At 44.6% G+C, this 19,569-nt stretch overlaps 2 protein-coding genes across 6 annotated transcripts in view; one reads left to right on the top strand and one right to left on the bottom strand.

Moving 5' to 3' along the window:
- The window catches only part of ralgps2 (Ral GEF with PH domain and SH3 binding motif 2), an 80,423-nt gene that overhangs the window by 50,252 nt on the left and 10,602 nt on the right, over positions 1 to 19,569 (top strand). The gene's annotated exons all lie outside the window — the stretch shown is intronic.
- On the bottom strand, positions 3,531 to 18,145 carry angptl1a (angiopoietin-like 1a). 2 transcript variants are annotated; one of them, XM_085773204.1, is made up of 6 exons: positions 17,856 to 18,145; positions 9,010 to 9,267; positions 8,249 to 8,866; positions 5,803 to 5,996; positions 5,093 to 5,363; positions 3,531 to 4,723 (listed from the first exon to the last, which is right to left on the bottom strand). In XM_085773204.1, exons 2-6 carry the CDS (start codon positions 9,197 to 9,199, stop codon positions 4,536 to 4,538), a joined length of 1,461 nt encoding a protein of 486 aa, XP_085629330.1. In that variant the 5' UTR covers positions 9,200 to 9,267; positions 17,856 to 18,145; the 3' UTR covers positions 3,531 to 4,535. The 2 variants fall into 2 exon arrangements, with proteins under 2 accessions (XP_085629330.1, XP_085629331.1); XM_085773205.1 differs by having other exon boundaries at positions 17,926 to 18,142.

Raw genomic sequence — 19,569 nt, 5'->3', positions numbered from 1 at the left:
TGTTTTGAGTCGACTTTGAAATTCTTTACTGCCACGGTTTTTCTTCTCTAACCATCAGGCTCACATCATAGCTGCTGCTGTGCAATTCAAACTCCTATGCTCAAGTATGTGCAAACAAACACAGGCACAAGCACAAACACAGGGGGCTCCAGAGTCTGTTTGTCGTTAAGGAAACTTGTAACCACACATTTTCCCCAGTGCCCTCCATCATGGATGTCTTAGAAGTAATGACAGACCGTGAGATGAATGCAGAGCTAATGTTGTGAAACGGCACATAGATTTGCCAGTTAACTGTATGTCCTCATTGTGTGTGTATTTTCCATTTAGTAAGCGTTTCAATGATGACATGTCATATTAGGGTGGAGTCTTTGTATTCTGAGGCTTTGTATGAGTGAGTATGTGTGAGTGGGATGGTGTTTCCTTCCAGTCTGAGCTGGTCAGTGATGACTGTAGATGTGTGATGTGAGACCAGCTGGCTTTCCCCAGAGCTGGACAGAGCCAAGCTGGCACACAGGGAGGAGAGTGCCACTCTCTTGTTCTCAGACATTCCCCTCCATCAGAAATCCAGTAGATCTCTTTGAGAGGAGGTGAATGAATGAGCAGCAGGCTGACGGACACAGAGCACCGTGTGTGTGTGTGTGTGTGTGTGTTTGTGTGTGTGTGTGTGTGTGATGGGATTTATCTCATAGTATTTGAGCATGTATTTGCAGTGGCATTTCTTAGTTTTCTGCATTAATTGGTCATTTAATGTGATGCGATCTACATCTAAGTCACAAGTATAAACACAATGTGCTTAACCTAATACCACTCAAACAATTATGATATTTCATGTCTTTATTGAACATATCCATTAAACATTCACAGTGCAGGTGGAAAAAGTAAGTGAACCCTTGGATTTAATAAGTGGTTGAAGCTCCTTTGGCAGCAACAACCTCAACCAGCTGATCAGAACTGCACAACACTCAGGATGAATTCTGGAGTCTGGTGTGAATGACTGGGCCGCTCCCAAAGGTGGATTTTCTTTTTTTGAAGCTACTCTAGATGATCTAGATAGTAGATTTACTTCAATGTTTAAGGTCCTGCTGCATCACACAACTTGTACTGAGTTTCAGCTGGTGAAGCCTTGATAAACTCTGGATGATGGTAAACTGTCCAGACCCTGAGGCAGCAAAGCCCCAAACCATGATGTTCCTCCACCAGACTTCACCACTGACATGATGTTTACATGCTGCTATGCAGAGACATTGTTACACCATACGTACAAAAAAATACTAAAATAATAATAATAAAAAAAAAATACAAGAAATGAAATCTTAGTTTCATCAGTCCACAACACATTTTCCCATTAGTCTTGTGGAGTGGGAAACTTTCAGGCCTGCAATGGAAAGCACAGCAATTAAAGCAGAAGTAAGCGATTCGGTCGTTTTGGCTAACTTCCTGTCAGCCGATGGAGTTAGCAGTCCCCGCCCTCGTCCCTACGTCACCACATTCACGCGCATCCCTTGGCTGCACACACAGAGAGGACCGCCCCTTTATGCCGTTCTCTCTCCTCATTGGATAAAGGTTGTAGGATACAAGGAAAGTTTTCTCCTCGGCTTACAGCAGAGCAGAGTGACTGACAGACCCGTGTTTCAGACCAAACACTCTATGTAAGTGATTGCTGTCGGAAGATATAACTATTTAAGACTTATATTAACACAAACCTTCCGCTTACTTCTGCTTTAATGCAGAAAACTTGGAAATTCCAAAGGGTTCACATACTTTTTCTTGCAACTGTATGTGATGAATCTTCAAGTCCCAGCCCACAGCAGAGTTCTACAATTACCATGTGGGTTTCTGTGTGCTAGATACACAGCAGGCGTTTGTGATTTCCTACCACACGTCTGCCACTGCTCCATTTGTATCTTTTTAGGTGTGATGCTCATGGTGATAACAAGGCTGACAGGATCCTGGGTCTGCTGTGTAGTCACTGAGCCTTAGCTTTTGCACAGCAATACGTTTGTGCTCAAGTGGTGTGTGTGTGTGTGTGTGTGTGTGTGTGTGTGTGGGTTGGAGCACATGTGTGACCTCTGACCTGCTCCTTGGCTCAGCAGACACAGACCTCTCCTGTCTGCTCTCTACACAGCGTCACTTCAGATGAACTTGTTCCTGTTCTCCAAGCTAATCATGCACCAACAAAGAACCCACAGAAACAGACGGCTCCACTGTGATAAAACACACACACGTAAAAAAAAACGTTCCCTCGACTCGTTGTCTACACCAGACACGTAAGAGAAGCAAGATCAACAGCAGTGGCTGCATGCACTGAGTTGGCTCAGTCTTGTGCTACAGTGCAGTGTGTTTCGCTAGCGCTCACAGACTATTGTTAGTGGATACAGCTGAGAGCTGGACAGGGAGATGGGGGGTTAGTGTGTATTGTCACACACTTTTCTCTGTAAGGTTGTTTTTAGTGTTACACTGTGGCGTCCACATGAAAGATGCAGCAAACGGTAACGATAGAAAACGAGGTGGTAAGAAAAGTTCAAACCCAGGACTTTCTCACCTCCGTACTGACCAATCACAGCATGAACTGAGTCTTGACAGAACAGACTGACCCTTAATAGGTCAGAGTGCTGTGTGTTACGTTAATGTAGCGCATGTTGTCACCTTTTCCTGCCTCCTGATGGAGTATCTTCAACGACAGAATGAAAACCTGCTGCATGTCAGAGACATTCTATGTCTAGACAGGAGATTTACCATCACACTTTTACAAACAGTGTGTTGTTGAGTAAGGTTTTTTTTTTAATATTCTTGACAGTGCCGGTTTAATTTTATCATAGTTATTATCAGGTTTTATTATCGCAAGTGCCCATAGAGGCCAGATGGAGGCTGGACATCTGTGCGCCACAAGCAGAACAGTACTGACCAACCAATGGAAAGCACCAGTGGTAAGATGTCACACAGGGAAGATGAGAAACCAGTTTTCAACAGTTCCTCTCCTTCCATAAATACAGCTGTGTGTTTAAGAAGCTTGCAGCTCTGGTAGAAAACCTACTTGCATACGTGTGTCAGAGAAACAAATGGTTCCTCTTGTTTCCAGGTCTCTCTATCTCTGTCTTTTTTTTATCAGGCTTACCTTCTCTCCACGTCTTTTATTTCAATCTAAATTCTTCTATAGCAGCTGTTATCTATTCCTGTCATTATCTTCACATGGTCCAGTCTGCTCTGCTCTGTAGGTTTTCCTCTCACATTTTTTTCCTTTGCTTTAGGATTCTTGTGGCGTTCAGACTCACACTGTGGTCACACTTCATTTTTACTCTCCCCACTGTGTTTAATTACTAAATCTCCCTGATCCGCCTTCAGTGCCTTAACAGCAGTGAATGGACTTAAACCAGATGAGAGAAATTTGAAGTGGTTCATTTCAGATGATTGCATCATCCTTTCTACAGACGAAGGCTTAGTTGGCATTTTCTTGATGTATTATTGAAAGTGTGACATTCACACTGGGAGTCACACTCTTGTTTTAAAGCTGGAGCCAAGTGAGGACTGAATGACAGAGCAGTGTTTACAAAAGGAATTTAATTTGACTTCAACCAGACATCCACGATTTGTTGCATCTGCTGTGTGTGTGTGTCTGTGTGTGTGTGTGTGTAGGTGTGTGTGTGTGTGTGTGTAGGTGTCTGTGTGTGTGTGTCTGTATATTTCTACATGGGATACAAAAAAATACTTAGAAACATATTGGTACAGGGCTAGATATAAAATGACCATGGCTACACTTACTATAAATACACAGATAAATAACAAAGACTGGCAGAGTGACAACATTGTGAACATTTGGCCTGAGTAGAATCACACCTCTTAAATTAACTTTCACAAATAAAGCCAAAGATATTTACATACCAAAGCCAGCTCAGCCATAAGCACAGAGAACAAACACATTGTTGCATCAGTTCATTTTTGTCGGGGGTGAAAGGAAACCCCACAGGTCCAGGCAAAAATCCCAGAAACAAGTAGACAGTAGGTTCATCATGGCCTGTCATTCGTTTGTCAGGTATTCTAACTGGCAACACAACTGTGGATTGCATTATTTTTATGCTATAGGTTTAAACATCCCAGTACATCCAGTTGTCCTTACTATGGGCAACTCTACCTTCAATAAGACATTAGCTGCTCAGAAGAAATGTCATGTCTGTAGTAAATGACCATTTCCCTTTATTACATACACAGTTTCAACAAGAGTGAGTAAAATAGGACACTTATGAGTAATACTGAACGGACCGCTGCTGTCCAGACAGAAGGATGGAGGGGAGCAGGTATTTATAGAGGCCAGTGGCATCAGTCTTCATTTCCATGTTTGAGTCAACTCTGGAGCTAGCCACTGTCATTATGGTCTGGCTATAAACACGTGCCACCGTCACTTCCTCTACTGTCTTTGTCAGGGCACAGTTGATCCGTAGCAGGGACCCTGGGTCCTGCTGTTACAGTATGTGTTTATGGGCAGATTAAGATAAGGAAAGAGACTGAGGTGCTTTTGAAAGAAACCAGAGTTGCAGATTTCAATCAATAGGTCGGATCATGAGACGCACCGACTTCAAGGAGTAAAAACCTCCCCCGTAGTCTGCCCAGAAGATTCCGTCCTGAAATTTGCTGCGGTAAACTCCCCCGCTGTACCATACGCCGTTCAGGTTGGTCTGGCCACAGGCGTTGTACCACCAGCCTCCTTTATGGAAGTGGGCACAGTTCCCTAGTGGAGGGAGATGGGAAAAATGAGTGTGATGGACAGACAGTGTCATTACAGTGCAACTAGAGCCACAACAATAATAGATTATTAAATTAATCATCAACTATTAATCAGTTTTGAGTAGTTTTTTAAGAAAAAAAGGCCAAATTCTCAAATTTCAGCTTCCTGAATGTGAATATTTGAGGACTTCATCTTGTGGTTTGGGAAACACTGATTGACATTTTCCACATTTTTTTTTTTTTACATTTAATTGAGCAAACAACTAATTGATTAATCGTTTACATAATTGGCATATTAACCGATAATGAAAATAATCGTTAGTTGCAGCCCGAAGTGCAACTAAAAGTGGAGATCATCTAGCATCCACCGTACCAGAAAATGCATCCTTGTCCCGGTCGAGTGTGGTGAAGTGTTTTCCGTTGTGGCTGCTGAAGGAGTCCCCGGCGTTGCCCTGGTAGGTACCCAGCCTCAGCCTGTAGCCCTCGCTCTCTGCCTCCAGGTGGAAGCTGCTGTACTCGGCGTACACCTTCTTCCCTGTCCAGTCCTCCAGCTCTATCATCAACTTGTAGTCGCCTTGTTTCGCCAGGTTGTAGATGTTGTCCAGTCCCAGCCAGTGTTCACCGTCTATGTTACCAAAGCCTTTCTGTGGGGGAACAAGCACCACAGTGTTTTTACCCATTTTCATCTGCGGTCTTTGTCAGAATCCCTTCGGCATGTACTACTGACCAGTGTTAATTTAAGTAAGTTGACACTGGGTTAGCCAACCAGTGTGGTTTCTGAAATAATGTCCAAAAAACACAGGTTGGGAAGATTTTTTACCATACGCTGCATTTAAGGCAGTTTGCAGCCATTTAAAAAGAAATTAAATCTGCAAAACTGCATTTCCTTCTCAGCCCACCAGGGCTCTCTGACTGTATATCTGTGTATAGGTCCTTCCTGCACTTACTTCTAAGAGGGGGGAGTGAAACACTGTCAACAGAGTTCTCTAAAGAACCCCAACCCTGACCCAATTTATCAAGGGTCTTAATAAGCCTTGCCATTTAACCATATTAAACCTACGGGTCCTGTTTTACTAAACCTACCTTGTAGTTCTCCCAGTTCCGAAAGAAGTTAACCGAGCCATCTTTCCTCCTTTGCAACACCGTCCATCCTCCGTTGTCAAGGCTGTGTTCACACCAGGCTTGGATCAGCCGGTCGCTGCCGTCTATCTTCAGCAGGTACATCCCACTGGTGGTGTGGCCCGCCTCCCGCACCTGGTAACAGTCCCTGAACGGACCTGGGGACGGAGATATGGTGTGGAATTGACCAATAATTAGTATTACAGAGTACTTTGCATTTGATAATAAATTAAGATGACCAAAACTTCCTGTACATTGTATTACATACAATGTTATCAAAAGTTGATAACACAAATTTCCACATTACAGTTTCTATCTTTATCTTTGTTGCTGAAATAACCTTCTGTCTAAATCCTAGTCAGTTGGAACTGTCTTCTGATAAACTAAACCACACTGTGTTTTTTGTCTTGCATATGCAAAAGTCATCATCATCACTCTGGAGGCTACCGACAGCAGATGAGAAAAAAGGGGAAGAGAAAGTAGAGAGGGATTCTTTGATAAGTTTGAGGAGATGTATCATTGTGGCCACATTCTTTGGAAAACATCTTCTTTAGTCCCAAACATGCTGCAGTCTGATATTACACAAACAGGTATAAGCTTACTTAAATGATCATGAAAAGCTCTGGAGAATATTCACCTGGAGTTTGTCTGTAAATTAAGCTGTGTGGTGCAAGCACTGCACCCAAAGATGAAGTAGCTGAACTTAACTCCAGCACATTTCCTCAGTTTTTCCCTGGGTGAATATGTGTTAAAGCAGTATGAACACAGCCATTGTGTGAGCGCCTCCAGGGCCTGAATGCCGATGGAGGACGGTTTCCTCAACTTAGTATGGGAGCACATAGGGGCCCAGTGTCAGGCCCCCAGCACAAGTGTATATTTTACCAGCAATGATATGTCTCCATGAGACCTGTAAGTAATAGGGGTTCTCTTAACATAACCCCCCCCCCCCTTCCTGTCACTTCCTTGTCAGTTTCTCTGACCACTGCTCTGTCAAAAATAAATCCAGTCATCAAACCTCGGTGTTTTAAAAAGGCCTGAACTAGACCAAACTGTGGTCAGTCATTGTCCATCTACAGTCGTAGTGAACCTACATGGAGGAGAACCTATTAGTGCCATTTGGTCATTTAGTTTTGTCTGCTGAAAAGGGGTTCAACGGCTTTCAAATGGAAAATGAAAGGAAATTATAGAAGCAGAGCAGCTATCCATACAAAAGAATGGCTTGAGTATGTTTACTGGTCCAGGACCAGTCTCAGCCTAGTAAAGGTGAAACGTCTTCCTAGACAAATAACCAAGTCCAGTTGTGTTCGATTTAAATTTCCTTGAGATAACTATGACCTGGACAAATGAGAATATTCACAAGATGGATGGATAGATTGAATTGGGCAGTTGAACATTTCATCTGTAATATGGAAGAAGCAAGGACTAGTTTCTGGAGGATCAGGCACAGACTCTGGACAACCTCAGAAAACCAAATGACACACCTTGGATTGAAATCACAGTTCTTCAGAGTAAAATGGCTGTTTCTGATTGAATCAGATACCAGAGAAAATATGTGTTGCCTCAACCTTCTCTATGAATCATATTATGTCACTGGTTTCACCGCCAGCATTCAAACAGACTTTTTCACTGATGTATGCTGTGTGTGATTTGATCCATTTAACTGTGTGGTTGTATAACCCTGTCAACATGGCCCACCGTAGCCCTCTGGGCCGTCCTGTAAGAATATAAGTCCTAGGAGTTGGAAACAGCCAGTCAAAATACAGAGGCCCTGGCTAACTTTACATTTAAGGTCATTTCCAAGTAGAGCTCTAACTTTGTAAATTGGTTTCATGCTGGAAACAATCTCAGTCAGATGTTAGAATTCAACTGTGTGTGTGTGTGTGAGTAAAATAACAAGCAGTCTTATCCATCCTACTAGATTTTATCAGGGAGGATGGTTTTGTTCAGAGCTCTGAGACTTGACGGATTAGTCCGTTCCATGTGTGCTCTGTTTCAGTGTAGTCTACCTCTTTATTTCTTGAATACAAAAGAACAGAGTATTTTTTTAATACATGTGCACACACTGTTCAAAGCTGCTACTGTTCAAGGAAGCCTTACCCTCATTCAAATAGTTCCATGCATATGCTTAGTGCTTTACAGTCAATGCAGGCAGCCAAACAGGAATCAAAGTGATGTCTGATTTCATTGCTTCTATACAGTAGCATGCCAAGGATGAGCCAACTGTGCCTCAGCAAGATCTACTGGTGTGACAAATTATGTGTGCAGTAAATTATAAAAATGGCTTTTGGCACTATTTTAAAGGACATTTAATTTTGCTTAGTTTTATTTTCTAAAAGAACCCCTGATTGTTTTACAGGTTTCATTCACTTAATCCTCAACCGTCCCTTGCCACTTTTAAATAGCTACATACCGTCTGAGGTCAGCGTCCCCTGTGGTGGTGGAGGGTTGATCCCAAAGGGGCTTGCAGTGGGCGAGTCCATGCGTGATCCTCTGGGAAAGGCCCGGTTGTTATTGTCCCTCTGTATCTCATTCGTGAAGCGGTTATTGACTGGTATATTCTGTGGAACCACTTGTACCAGCGGAGGAACGGCGGGCAGCTCGCCGCGTCCCATCCTCAGACACTGGTCCTCCAGCGCAGAGATGAGAACGGACTGGTTGTTGACCACGCCGGCCATCGTGGCGAAGCGGGCCTCCAGCTCCTTGTACCTCGAAGCCAGTCTCATCATCTCAGAGGTCACGTTGAGGACACGGTTCTCCAGCTGCGCCAGCTCAAGAGAGTTATCTCTTTTCCTGATGATCTCATGCAGCAGCTGCATATAGAGTTGGGTCACCCTGGAGTTCATGTTCCTGCTCTCTTTCCGCAACAGCTTCATCTCATTTACCAAGTTACCATCCACGTCCACCACCAGCTGCAGTGTCTCAATTTCACGTCGCTGTTTGCTGAGCACCTCCCGCACATCTGCAATGTCCATACGGGTCACTCTGTCCTTGTCTGGTTCGGGGCCTGTGGTGCTGGCACAGATTGGACCTGTTGACAGATATGAATTATTTAGGGGATTACCAACAATGTGTTAAGGGAAAAAAGCATGAAAGAGATAATAAAGGCCAATTCTATCAATGAGAAATGAAGACAGCTTCAGCTTTACTGATAAAATAAGGTTTCATCTGAACCTGTGATTCTCTGCTCAGGTACAAGGAAGGTGTAGGAACACTTTTTGGCATCGGGATCCTGGGGAGCTCTTTTGTTCCTGTGGAGAGTGGCCTCTCTGGTCCTCTGGGCTTCCCTGGAACTCCTGCCGTAACTTTCCTCCCAGAGGGAGAGGCAGAGCACAGCACACAGGCTCCACATCAGCCCCTGCATAGCTGCTGGCTGGTTGGATGAATAGATGGACAGGTTCTGGTGCTCCCGCTAAGTCCTTCCAGGCCCTCCTGTAAGAATACAAGCCCTCAGGGGTTAGGAGTTGGAAACAGCCACCTCTTTGTCTACAAAGGCTAACAAAGAGAATGTCAGCCTCCGAGGTGTTGATTGTATACTTTTCAAGAGCAGAGGAAATTAGTGGCATACTATTTTAAGGAAAACGCATTTGACACTTCTGCAAATATCCACAGACAATCAGTAATTGTGTAGAAGAGAGTTGCAGTGGCAGAGATGTCAGGTCTTTGTTCCACATAATTTTTGTTAGTGTGGAAAAAGTGGAAGAGAGAGATCACATCTTCTGACCAACCAGAACCTAGAGGTCTGCTTTCCATCTCAGTTAGTTCCCCTGCAGACTGACACCCCCCTTCTTTTCTGAGGTTGTGTTGGTTTTCCCCCATTTAAGAGGTCTGATATGTGGTGGCTGTGTTTCTTTGGCCATCTTTGGTAAAGGAAAGAACAATTTGACTCTCTGACTACAGAAGATAACATGTAGGAGCAGGTATTAAACTCCCCCACTCTCGTTCACCTTAATGATCTTCACAGGGAAACCTTCCAGAAATCATTTTTAGGAATCTGGGAAATGATCTGAATGTTGGCCACAGGGAGCTTGGCCCGGTATTATTTTTAAGGTTGTACCGTAGTTCCTATCCCTTCTGTGCTCAGTTGTTGTTTTTTTTAAATAGCCCAGTAAGTAATGTGCTGCCCCAAGGGTCTGATTGGCCAGATGACTAATTCAGCATTCAGTCTTGTCTTTTTATCAGTATCAGTGTCAGGAGAATGATGTAGACCAGTCAGAAAGCGAGTACACTCTGTAACTGCGCTATCATTTTTACATATTTTTTCCCTCTCCATCCAGCAATGATTCTTTCAACATAGAAAATTACATAATAAACCATTCCCCCACTGCACTGAGATATTTCCAGTCTTCAAATTTGTTTAGATGCAATTTAAATACAGAATGAAATGAGTTGAGGAACATTTTAGTTTCAGTTTAAGTCTTGTGGCTCCTTAGTTTGGTCAAAGTGTCCAAGAGGAGGGGCGAAGACCCCCCCTCTTTATCCTCTACCACAGTGTATACTGTACATACTTGTACAGTAAAGCTCATTGACTCATTCACTGCCCCACATGTCAAACAGTAAGGCTTAGTAGGAGGTGTAATTTGTTTCACTTGAAAGAGTTCTCACACACACACACACAAACACTCTTGCGGTTGCTACAGAACTGTGGGAAAAAGTCAAGAAAACAGTGTGTTCACAGTTTTATCCAGCCTTGTCTAATTTGAGGAGGGGGGGTCTTGGTACGACCTCACCTCTTTCTTATCCCCAATGCTTCTAGTTCTGTTTCTCATCAGTGCACAAGCACAAAAACCTCACACTCAGACGTACACAGTTCTCCATTTAACGCCCTGTAAGACGGCCCGGCCCCTCTCTAGTTGTCCCAGTCCACTCTATCACTCCTCACAGTCAGTCTTTACTCAGTGCCACATCATTAAGTCTCACCTCCACTCTCAGACTCTCTCTGGGTGTCTCTGTGCGTCTCCCATATGATGCCATTGCGGTTCTTGAGGAATTCTGGCTCTTCTGTCATTTGGATCATCAGCAGCGCTACAGTGTGTTGCAAATCTGTATTGTGTTTGCGTACTCTCGCTGGTATGCATACGCTTGTGTGTCCATCTCTATGATTGAATACTGCGTGTGCATGACTATCCAGGGACGTTATTCATTTTCATGGTGGTGTGTTTTTCCAGCAGCCGTTGTGTCTGACAGTGTAACCAGGTACTGTATCCTTGCTGACCTCAGTGAGAGCTGCTAATGGCTTTAACAGCAGCATCAGCAGTATCAGCTCTCTAGTGAGTCTTCTCTTCCAGACTGCGACTGGTTTTCTGCTGCTTGTATGAGCTTCACACTCAGCATTATCTACAGGCAGGCGACGGCTCATCTATCAGCTGCCACCCCCTTCATGTTCTAACTTTTTCTTGTCATCTTTCTTGGGCATTCCCTCTCTTTCCTCTTTCCTAAGTCTGATTTCCTCCTGGGTGGTGGTTCTTAGCAGGAGGGGCTAAGTCTCTTTCTTGGAACCGTAACATATCAAAGACATTCCAGTGAGCGTGGAGAGGTCACCGGTGTGTTTTGAGGGTACAAGGTTTACAGTGCTTCCTCAGAACAAGTCCAGCAGCTCCTTCTTTCCATCTCAACAAACCAAAACCAAACAGTGCTGAAGGGCCGAGGAGCTTGGAGGGTTATTGAGCGGAAAAGATGAAGTGCTCCCCTGTGGGAGTAGAAACTCCATGTGTATAGCTTCACATACTATGGTTAAGTGTTTGTGTTTTGTTTTGTAGATTGGAAATTTTGATTTTCATAAATTTGGAAAAAAAAGTATCCTCCCGTCTGCCTTCTGATTCAACAACATAGAAAGCAACCAATAAGAATCCATGTGTGCAAGACTACACAGGGTTCATGATACAACCACTGTGCTTATCGTGCATGCACGTCTGTCAACGCACAATAACTAATATAGCTGTATGCATTGCTTGTGGCTGCATGTGTGGGGGTAGTGTGCACGCTGGCATGAATGGGCAATGTTCCTTCACATTGTTGTGACTGAGCATGGAGGAGCAGTGACTGGTGTGGACAGAGACTACAGAGACAGAACAAGGGGACGGGATGAGGAGCAATAGAGTCTGAGAGCGAAACAAAGATTTAAAGAGATGTCATAGATTGTGGTGGATTAAAGATGACACTAACAGAAAGTGGGTCAGGACCTTCTCTTCCCTCCCTGGCCAGGCATCCTCAACATAATATGAGACAGAGCCTTTGATAGATAAAACACTCATTCTTTTCCTGTCTCCTTTTTTTTTTTTTTTTTACCCTTGACAGATTTGCACTTGTTTATCAGCCTATTTCTCTCCACTTCATCACTATACTCTCTTTATTAACCTTCTCTTACTCTTTCCTTCCTGCTTTTCTTCTCAGCTACAGCTGAATACCTGAGGCAGAGATCTGTACAAGTTTAGGACTGTGACGAGACAAATTGAAACTAAAATTGTATTTAATATCAGTGAGATTAATTCAGTTTTCTGGCTCAGCTCTTGTATTTCACAGTGAACGTGTGTGGATAAAGGATTTGAAGCTGGCCTCTGATTCTGTTTTGGCAACAGTATGAGCTTCATCAGTCTTCCTTAATTGCACTGCTGGGTTGTCAACCCTCTAATAGTTAGGCTATTAATAGTCAGGAGACACATGACAGTAGCTTCTTAATTGTCCACACTCCCCTGAGTCTGTCTATCTGTGTTTCAGCCAGGCGTTAATTTCCTCCTGTGGCTGTTATTGGAACAGTCTGAGGCTGAGCCCAGACAATATTTATGTGTAGCTTTATTCCTTTGCTCTTTCTAACCAGTAACCACACACCCGTTCATCTAAAGGAATGTACATGTGAATGGTTATTTGACTGTTTTCAGTCATTGAAGTAACTTGGTCTTTGTGATCTTCTAAACACAAACTTCTAAATCTGCCATGTGTTTTGTTTATGGTTCTGTTCTGTTGTGTCTTACTCTTTCAATGCAGCTCTCCGACTTCAGCAGCAGAGGTGATTTTCTGAGATCTAGCTTCAAATGTTATAATAATTAAAGAGCTCAGTGCCATGCTGCTGACAGATCTGCAGACTGCGTCATACACACACACACACACACACACACACACACACACACACACACACACACACACACACACACACACCCATCCACAGATACAGGAGGTGGAACAGCACACATACCCCAGACCAAGACAAGCAAACCAAATGGGATGGATTTTCCATCCTGAACAGATACACAAAAGATGCAAAACGGTTGCTAACTATGCCCAGCTTGATCCAGCTCTGAGCCAGCTGACTAGGGTTAGGGTCACTTGTTAGTGGGGGCGCTGCTTCCTGTGGAGGCTGGATGTAGTGTGTGATTGCTGTGTAGCTCTGTGCCGAAGCGGGAGACAAATAATTCATGCTTTTGCATGTTGTTAAAGAGGAAATGAGCAGAGAGCTCATTAAGCAGGGCGACAGCGCTGCTTACTTAACTCTCAGACAGGAAACATTGGTTGTCGTTGCCTCAGAGAGACAGCCATATGTCACACTTGTAACTTCCACTTACATTGTGTGTATTGGCACAGAGTATGATGTAATCTGAGCCAAGGCAATCAACTGTTTGGTGAAATGATTAATAAACAAGTGCTTTAAATGGTTGCTATGGAGATTTGGCTTCCTGCAGGTGGTTAGAAATGAAGGTGCTCTTTATCATGAGGCCTTTAATGTCACCATCCTCCAGGATTTCTCAGCCTGTTGGTTCCATAATGCAGTGATAATAACTACATGATGTTCCCAGCACCAACATCAGTAGAGCAGCTGATTCTTCTTAGAGGATCTGACAGTCAGTCTTGATAGTTTGTGTGTGTTTTGTTGCATTTGCACAGCCTCATTAGTCTGTCGGATGCAAGAGCATGAAGTCAAACTTAGATTGATGTGTTGGTTGCCAGAGGGATCGTGTGAGTGCGTTGTTTGTTTCAGATCTCCTGGTCAGTGTCTTCTGCAGTGATTTACCAATTCTGATGTGTCAGTGTGTAGTCTGATGGATTGCAGTTCAAGCAGGAGGGAAAGACTTGGACAAAACGGATTTATTTTCATAGCCAATGTATTTCCCAGCCTCAAAATCCCCGGCTTCCACTCCCCCATCTGGTCCTCAGACTTTCCCACAACAAGTCCAAAATGCCCTGAAACACACCATCACAGAGAGAGAGAGAGACAGAGAGGAAAAGTAAAAACAAAAGGGGGATGAGTGAAGGAGAGGAGCAATAATAAACAGCAGCTCTGCTTTACATCAAAACATCTGGTCTGAAAGCAGCCGCTGCCATTGTTAGTCCTCCCAGCCATTCATCCACACGTGATGTCATCAGCCACCACTTTTGTCAACAGAGCCCAGTTTCATGACCAGTCAGATGTCCTGACCTTCAAACACTCAAACCGAGTCACTGCTTGCTCACTGAAACAATCGGTTACAGAACCACGAGCAGGCAAATGAAGAAGTGAAGTGAAGTGAAGTGAAGGGAAAGCTGACTGAGTCAAGAAGAGAAGGAAAGTCAGAGTGAAGAAATGGCTGAGGAGTGATGTGATGTAGAGGGGAGCGCAGTGTGAGTGGGGAAGTCGTAAAAGTGGTGACATTATGAAAGAATTAATGATAAACAACAACAACAACAGCATGCAGCAACACAATGAAAATCACTGCCATACGAAAGGAAAAGAACTCATAAAAGCATCATCAATGAAACTGGAGCGCAAAGCTTGAGAATTACAGCAAACACCTTGTGCCCCAGTATTAATGGTGCCCCCCCCCATTAAACTGGGCATGTTGAACATATTAAAAGGAAATCAAGTGAGGTACAAAGAGCTAGAGCAGGATTTTCCTTTCTCTGCATATATAACAGGAGCCCCCCCCCCCCACTAGAATGTAAAAATGAAGGATGAGGTGGAAAATGTGTCTGATGAAGTGGTTCAGTGTAAGAAGATGTTAGCCTGACTTTATAATACAACCCAATAATAACTCCAGAGGTGATTCCCACCTCCTGCTTTCTAGGCACTGTGATGCTGCTATGATGCTACACCCCCCCCCCCCCCCCAACCTCCCTGAGGCACCAGAGGTTCCCATCTGGATTCCCTCCACTGTGGTGAAACCCTAGCCATGTGGCTGGTGTTGAGGTCAGAGGTCTGTATGTGGGGATTAGGGTGCAGCCCCACCCTACCCATCCACTCCACAGCCCCTGCAATCAATCGCTCTTTGTGGCCAGTGGGTCCCCCTGGGGTCCCCCCCCCCCCCCACCACCACCACCCCCTCTTCTTCTGGCACAACACATGCACATAAACACACACACACACACACACACACACACACACACACACACACACACACACACACACAGGAGCACAAACACTCCTATGTTCTTGTAATGGGACCGTGAGGGGGGGCTGGCCAAAGTTCATATGAGGCCGTCAATCTGTGGCTGTCACACTGGGTAAAGATAAGGACCGGGACTCTGACTCATGGTCTTACCTCCCCCCCATCACAGAACACAAACACAGCTGTCTCCCCCTGTCATTTATCAGCCAGGTTTACACATTATCAGGTTCTGGTCTGGTCAGGTGGCTTTTCTCTCTGTGCATGATAAACTAATAAAGTGGCACTTAGCTTTGAAACCAACATGGAGGGTGTAGCACTAGAGAAGAGCTGGAGGGGGGGCAGAAAAGAGAGGAGAGCCAGGAACTAGGCCACCGTTAAAAAAGTTTGTTGTTGATTGTTAGGAGAAGACCAGTCAACAGAGTGTGTCTTCTGACACACGCACATGCTTTCTATTAGTTGAATCAACACGTACACACACACCAATACACACTGGCCGCCTGCTGGCTCTGCTTAGTTCCATGCCTCTACATCTCTTGTCTGTTTATCCCGACCTCCTGGCTGACCCCGTCCTCTTATCTTGACCTGTCCATTCAGCTGTGTCCCAGCTCTCATTAGGGGGATTCTAAATGAGCTCCACGCTGCAGCTACAGGCTTGTGTTAAAAAGACCATGGGGTCTTTTTAATATTTTGCAGCTCTTTTCTCTATCCAAAGGCAGTGTAGATAACTCCCTGACTCATGATGGGTGTTGAGCTTTTAATGAATTTGATAAACTGGGTCCAACTGGTTCTGTTGTGTTGGATTTAACCACATGTGAACAGCACAGTGCAGGGGCTGTGCTTCTGCACAAACATATCTCTGTATCCTCTACTACTATATGTGGCTCTGTGTTGCTGATAAGATCAGCTGAGCTGTCCCCTCCACATCTGTCCACACACAGCCCCAGGTTGAACACTGAGATATCATTGGCTGCATGCCCATTGCCCCAAAAATCAAAATGAATGAAAAAAAAAAAAAGGCAACCCTGCGGTTGGCTGCTGCTTGGCTGAGTGAGCTATCAGTCTCCTGCTGGGTTACAACACAGTGTGACAGGATGGCGAGGAGAGGGCAGCGCTTAACCAGCTCTGACAGCCCAACCATGCACCGCCTGAATGCTATTTATTGGCTTGTCCAGGGACACTTAAAATAATAAAGACATCAAACAGATTTTCTGTGGTGATTTACACTCCAGGGTGAGGGTTGAGGGTTGAGGTTGATCTTAGTTTATGTGTGGACTGGTAGTAATGAGCCATTTTAAGTTTCTTTTTTTTTCCCCCAGCCCGTGTTTCCAAGTTTCAGGTGTATCCGAGGGCCAAGCACAGCGGCTCAGCACACAATGTTCTGGATATTTCTTGGACAGCTGCGCCTGCCTCCTCTTTATCTTTTTAACTGTCTCTCCACTTTTCCAGCCTGAATTATTGGAGGTATTGGTATTTTGATTTATTACTCCGGGGGGAAAAACGAGCACGAAATGTTGTCTGACCTCATTTTGCTTTTGACTTGAATCTCAGGCTCTTTGAAGGTGTGTGTGTGTGTGTGTGTGAGAGAGAGAGTTTGTCTCATGTTCGTTTACAGCATCCACAGATGTGACTTTGTAAGTGAACAGACTATTTTCCACAGGTCCCACCAACAGACCTGGACATAAGTGAAAACATTTGAAGGTAATTGGCCAGTTGCTGATAGTGAAGTGCAGCGGACTGATGTTATTAAGTGTTCAAAGCTTTTGCCTTCATGGCAAGGTTATGACTGCAGGGTTTTATGTCTGTGGGGTGTCTGTAAGAGGACGTGGTTGGGATTGTGTTACATCATATGTTCACTTTACTTTTAAATCTGACTCTGTGAAGATGACTTGAAACAGTCTGGTCACTTTTAGGGATTCAACAAACTACAATGTCTTGTTTCTTTGGGACATGACAGTTTTGTAATGTGTGTAGTTTGACTGGACTGACCCTGGTTCCTGCAGGTTAACTGGGCTCAGCTCCTGTTAGCAGCCAGGCTCAGATGGTGCTGTATTAGGAAACCAAAAGCCAAGAAAAAATAAACAAGCCAGGCTGGAGAGCTGAAATCTCTCCATCTGATCACATCCATCTCCCTCAAGTCTTTAACTGGAATGCTCCACTTTTCCTTCTCCTCACTTTTTCCCCCTTCCTTAGCTTTCTGTTTCTCTTCAGGGTCAGTCATAGTGTAAATGAAAAGGGTCAATTTAGCAGCATATACATCAGACTAAACAAAGGCAACAGCAAAGATGAACAACTCCCATTATTAAAGGATTTTCTTTGTTATATTGTTAAACTGCTAAACATTTCTTATTGCATAACTTGCAATCACCCTGGAAAGGCCCAAACCAGCGAACACCATACTTCCTAAACCTTTGATCTTCTATAGACGTGTTAGATCTATATACATAGTACAGTGCTCAGTACATCCCAGTGCTCAGACTCCAGAGGAAAGCCAAAGAAGCGTTGCTAAATGTTTCTGTCTGCAGCCGGACCCTGCAGTCACGAAACGTCCTAACCTCTCCAACCTCTCAGCCAGAGCTCTCACAGCTGCTCAGACCCATCCACTCATACATGCACCTACACAGACAGATACACTCTGCAAACAGAATGAACTCAGACCACATTTACCTTTTTGTTACCAGCTGAGTGGAAGGAGGAGGAGGAGGGGGGGGGATGTTTCCTGCAGTTATAGTTTCACCTGTGTATTGTATTGTGTCTTCACCGAGCTGCAGCGCTCAGGAATCATCTCTGTCTCTCTTTGTCCCAGTCTTCTGAGCTGCTGCCCCTCCACTCCTTCCGTCCTGGAGCTGAAAATGACACTGCTTCCTTTAAGATGTCCTCCTCTCCTCGGACTCAGCTGTCCCGGGGCTCCAGCATGGGCATGGTTCAAAAGCTGGCCACTTCAACGGACTGAGCTCAAGCGACTGATGCTTTGAGTTTTTCACAAAGGATGGGGGAGAGTAGAGGAGGGGAGGGGGTGGAGGTAGAGAGGGGAGGAGAAGGGGGATGACGGTGTGGGAGTTGGAGTTGGAGATTGCCTCTTTCTTTTTCTTTTTTCCTTCTATTTTTTTTAGAGTGGCCCAGCCTACCTCTGATGTCACTGATGGAAAAAAAAGACAGAAAAGAGAATAACAGAGCTGCCTCATGAAGTTTGTCCTCATGACTCTTATGAGGAAGAAGCGGATTCAGTCAAAGGAAGAGGATGTGTTTTAATTAGTGACATTTAAGAAGTGGTTTCACTGAGTTTGCACCACTCTGACCCCCTTCTCTCTGTTACAACCCAAAACTCTGGTCTTTTTCCATCCGCTTTGGGGAAGAAGTGATTGTAATGCTGCTGAGGTTTGTGATGAACTTCCTGCTGAGTTTCAGCTGGGTATGTGAGAGCAGCCAGTTTAGGCTGATGACTGATGTTACTGCAGCTCCAGGTGGAGTCACCACAGTCATTTACTTCTAATGTGTTTAGATCGGTCAGAGCTGGAGTATTTGTAACATCTCTTGTAGGTGATGGGCTGAGGAGAGCAGACGGCTGGGATGTCTCCTGCCCTCTGACCATCCTTAGCTTTCTGACTTTCAAGTTTTGCCACATGTAAACACGACGTGTCCCCTAACCACAGCACACATCTGCCTGTGGGTGTTCCTGGCTGTATGGATTTGTGCATGACTAACCGCTGTTATCCCTGACATGCTCTCAGAGGAGCAGCTATCGCCGTTAAGCCTCCAGGATCCCCCTCTTCCTCTTTTTCACCCCCCCCCTCTCTTTTTAACCCCCCACAGCTGAGTCTTCAAACACTGTTAAACTGCCTCTCTGGCCCCCACCCTCCTTCCCTCCCTGATTCTAATCAGATGGTGTTGTGTTTGTGTCTATGGTATCCCGTAGACGAGCTCTGGCCCTTTATTTATTTCATTTCATTTGTTCCCTGCAGCTTTGTCGCTGTTGCTCATGCTGCATGTACAGTGTTGTAAATGCTGGCACACATGCACACATCTGCGAGCGTCTCCCAAGAAAGCAGAGGTGTGGGTGACATATATTCTACTGAGTGATGACTCTTCTTACATCTGCACTCAATCTGAACGCTGACGTGTGAAAGAAACATTGAGCAAGAGAGAAGAGGAGGAAAGAGGGGAATGTAATGGAAGGCGCACCATCAGCTCACTTCTGAAACTTGTTAATCTCTCTCTTCAGGATGGTGGGAAGCTGCTCCTGGGTTTGTCTCTCAGTGTTAATATTTATGTAATGAGAGACTAAGAATCTCAGCTCTGCTCCGAGCCTGCCAAAATAGGGGTAATGAGCGAGGGAATGAGGGGGAGAGAGAGAGAGGATCAGTCATCTACTCATTTAGAT

The sequence above is a fragment of the Trachurus japonicus genome, chromosome 4 (genome assembly GCF_045865225.1).
Source record: "Trachurus japonicus isolate A0001 chromosome 4, Traja_1.0".
NCBI classification, from domain to species: domain Eukaryota; kingdom Metazoa; phylum Chordata; class Actinopteri; order Carangiformes; family Carangidae; genus Trachurus; species Trachurus japonicus.
This window is presented reverse-complemented; position numbering and strand designations above follow the sequence as displayed.

Bases quoted from the DNA above. Each gene is read 5' to 3' on its own strand.
- angptl1a (XM_085773204.1), bottom strand. From the start codon at position 9,199: ATGCAGGGGCTGATGTGGAGCCTGTGTGCTGTGCTCTGCCTCTCCCTC. The intron at 8,867-9,009 runs GTTCAGATGAAA...ATCTGTCAACAG, and splicing joins ACCTGAGCAGAGAATCACAG to GTCCAATCTGTGCCAGCACC. The intron at 4,724-5,092 runs GTACGGTGGATG...TCCCTCCACTAG, and splicing joins GGACAAGGATGCATTTTCTG to GGAACTGTGCCCACTTCCAT.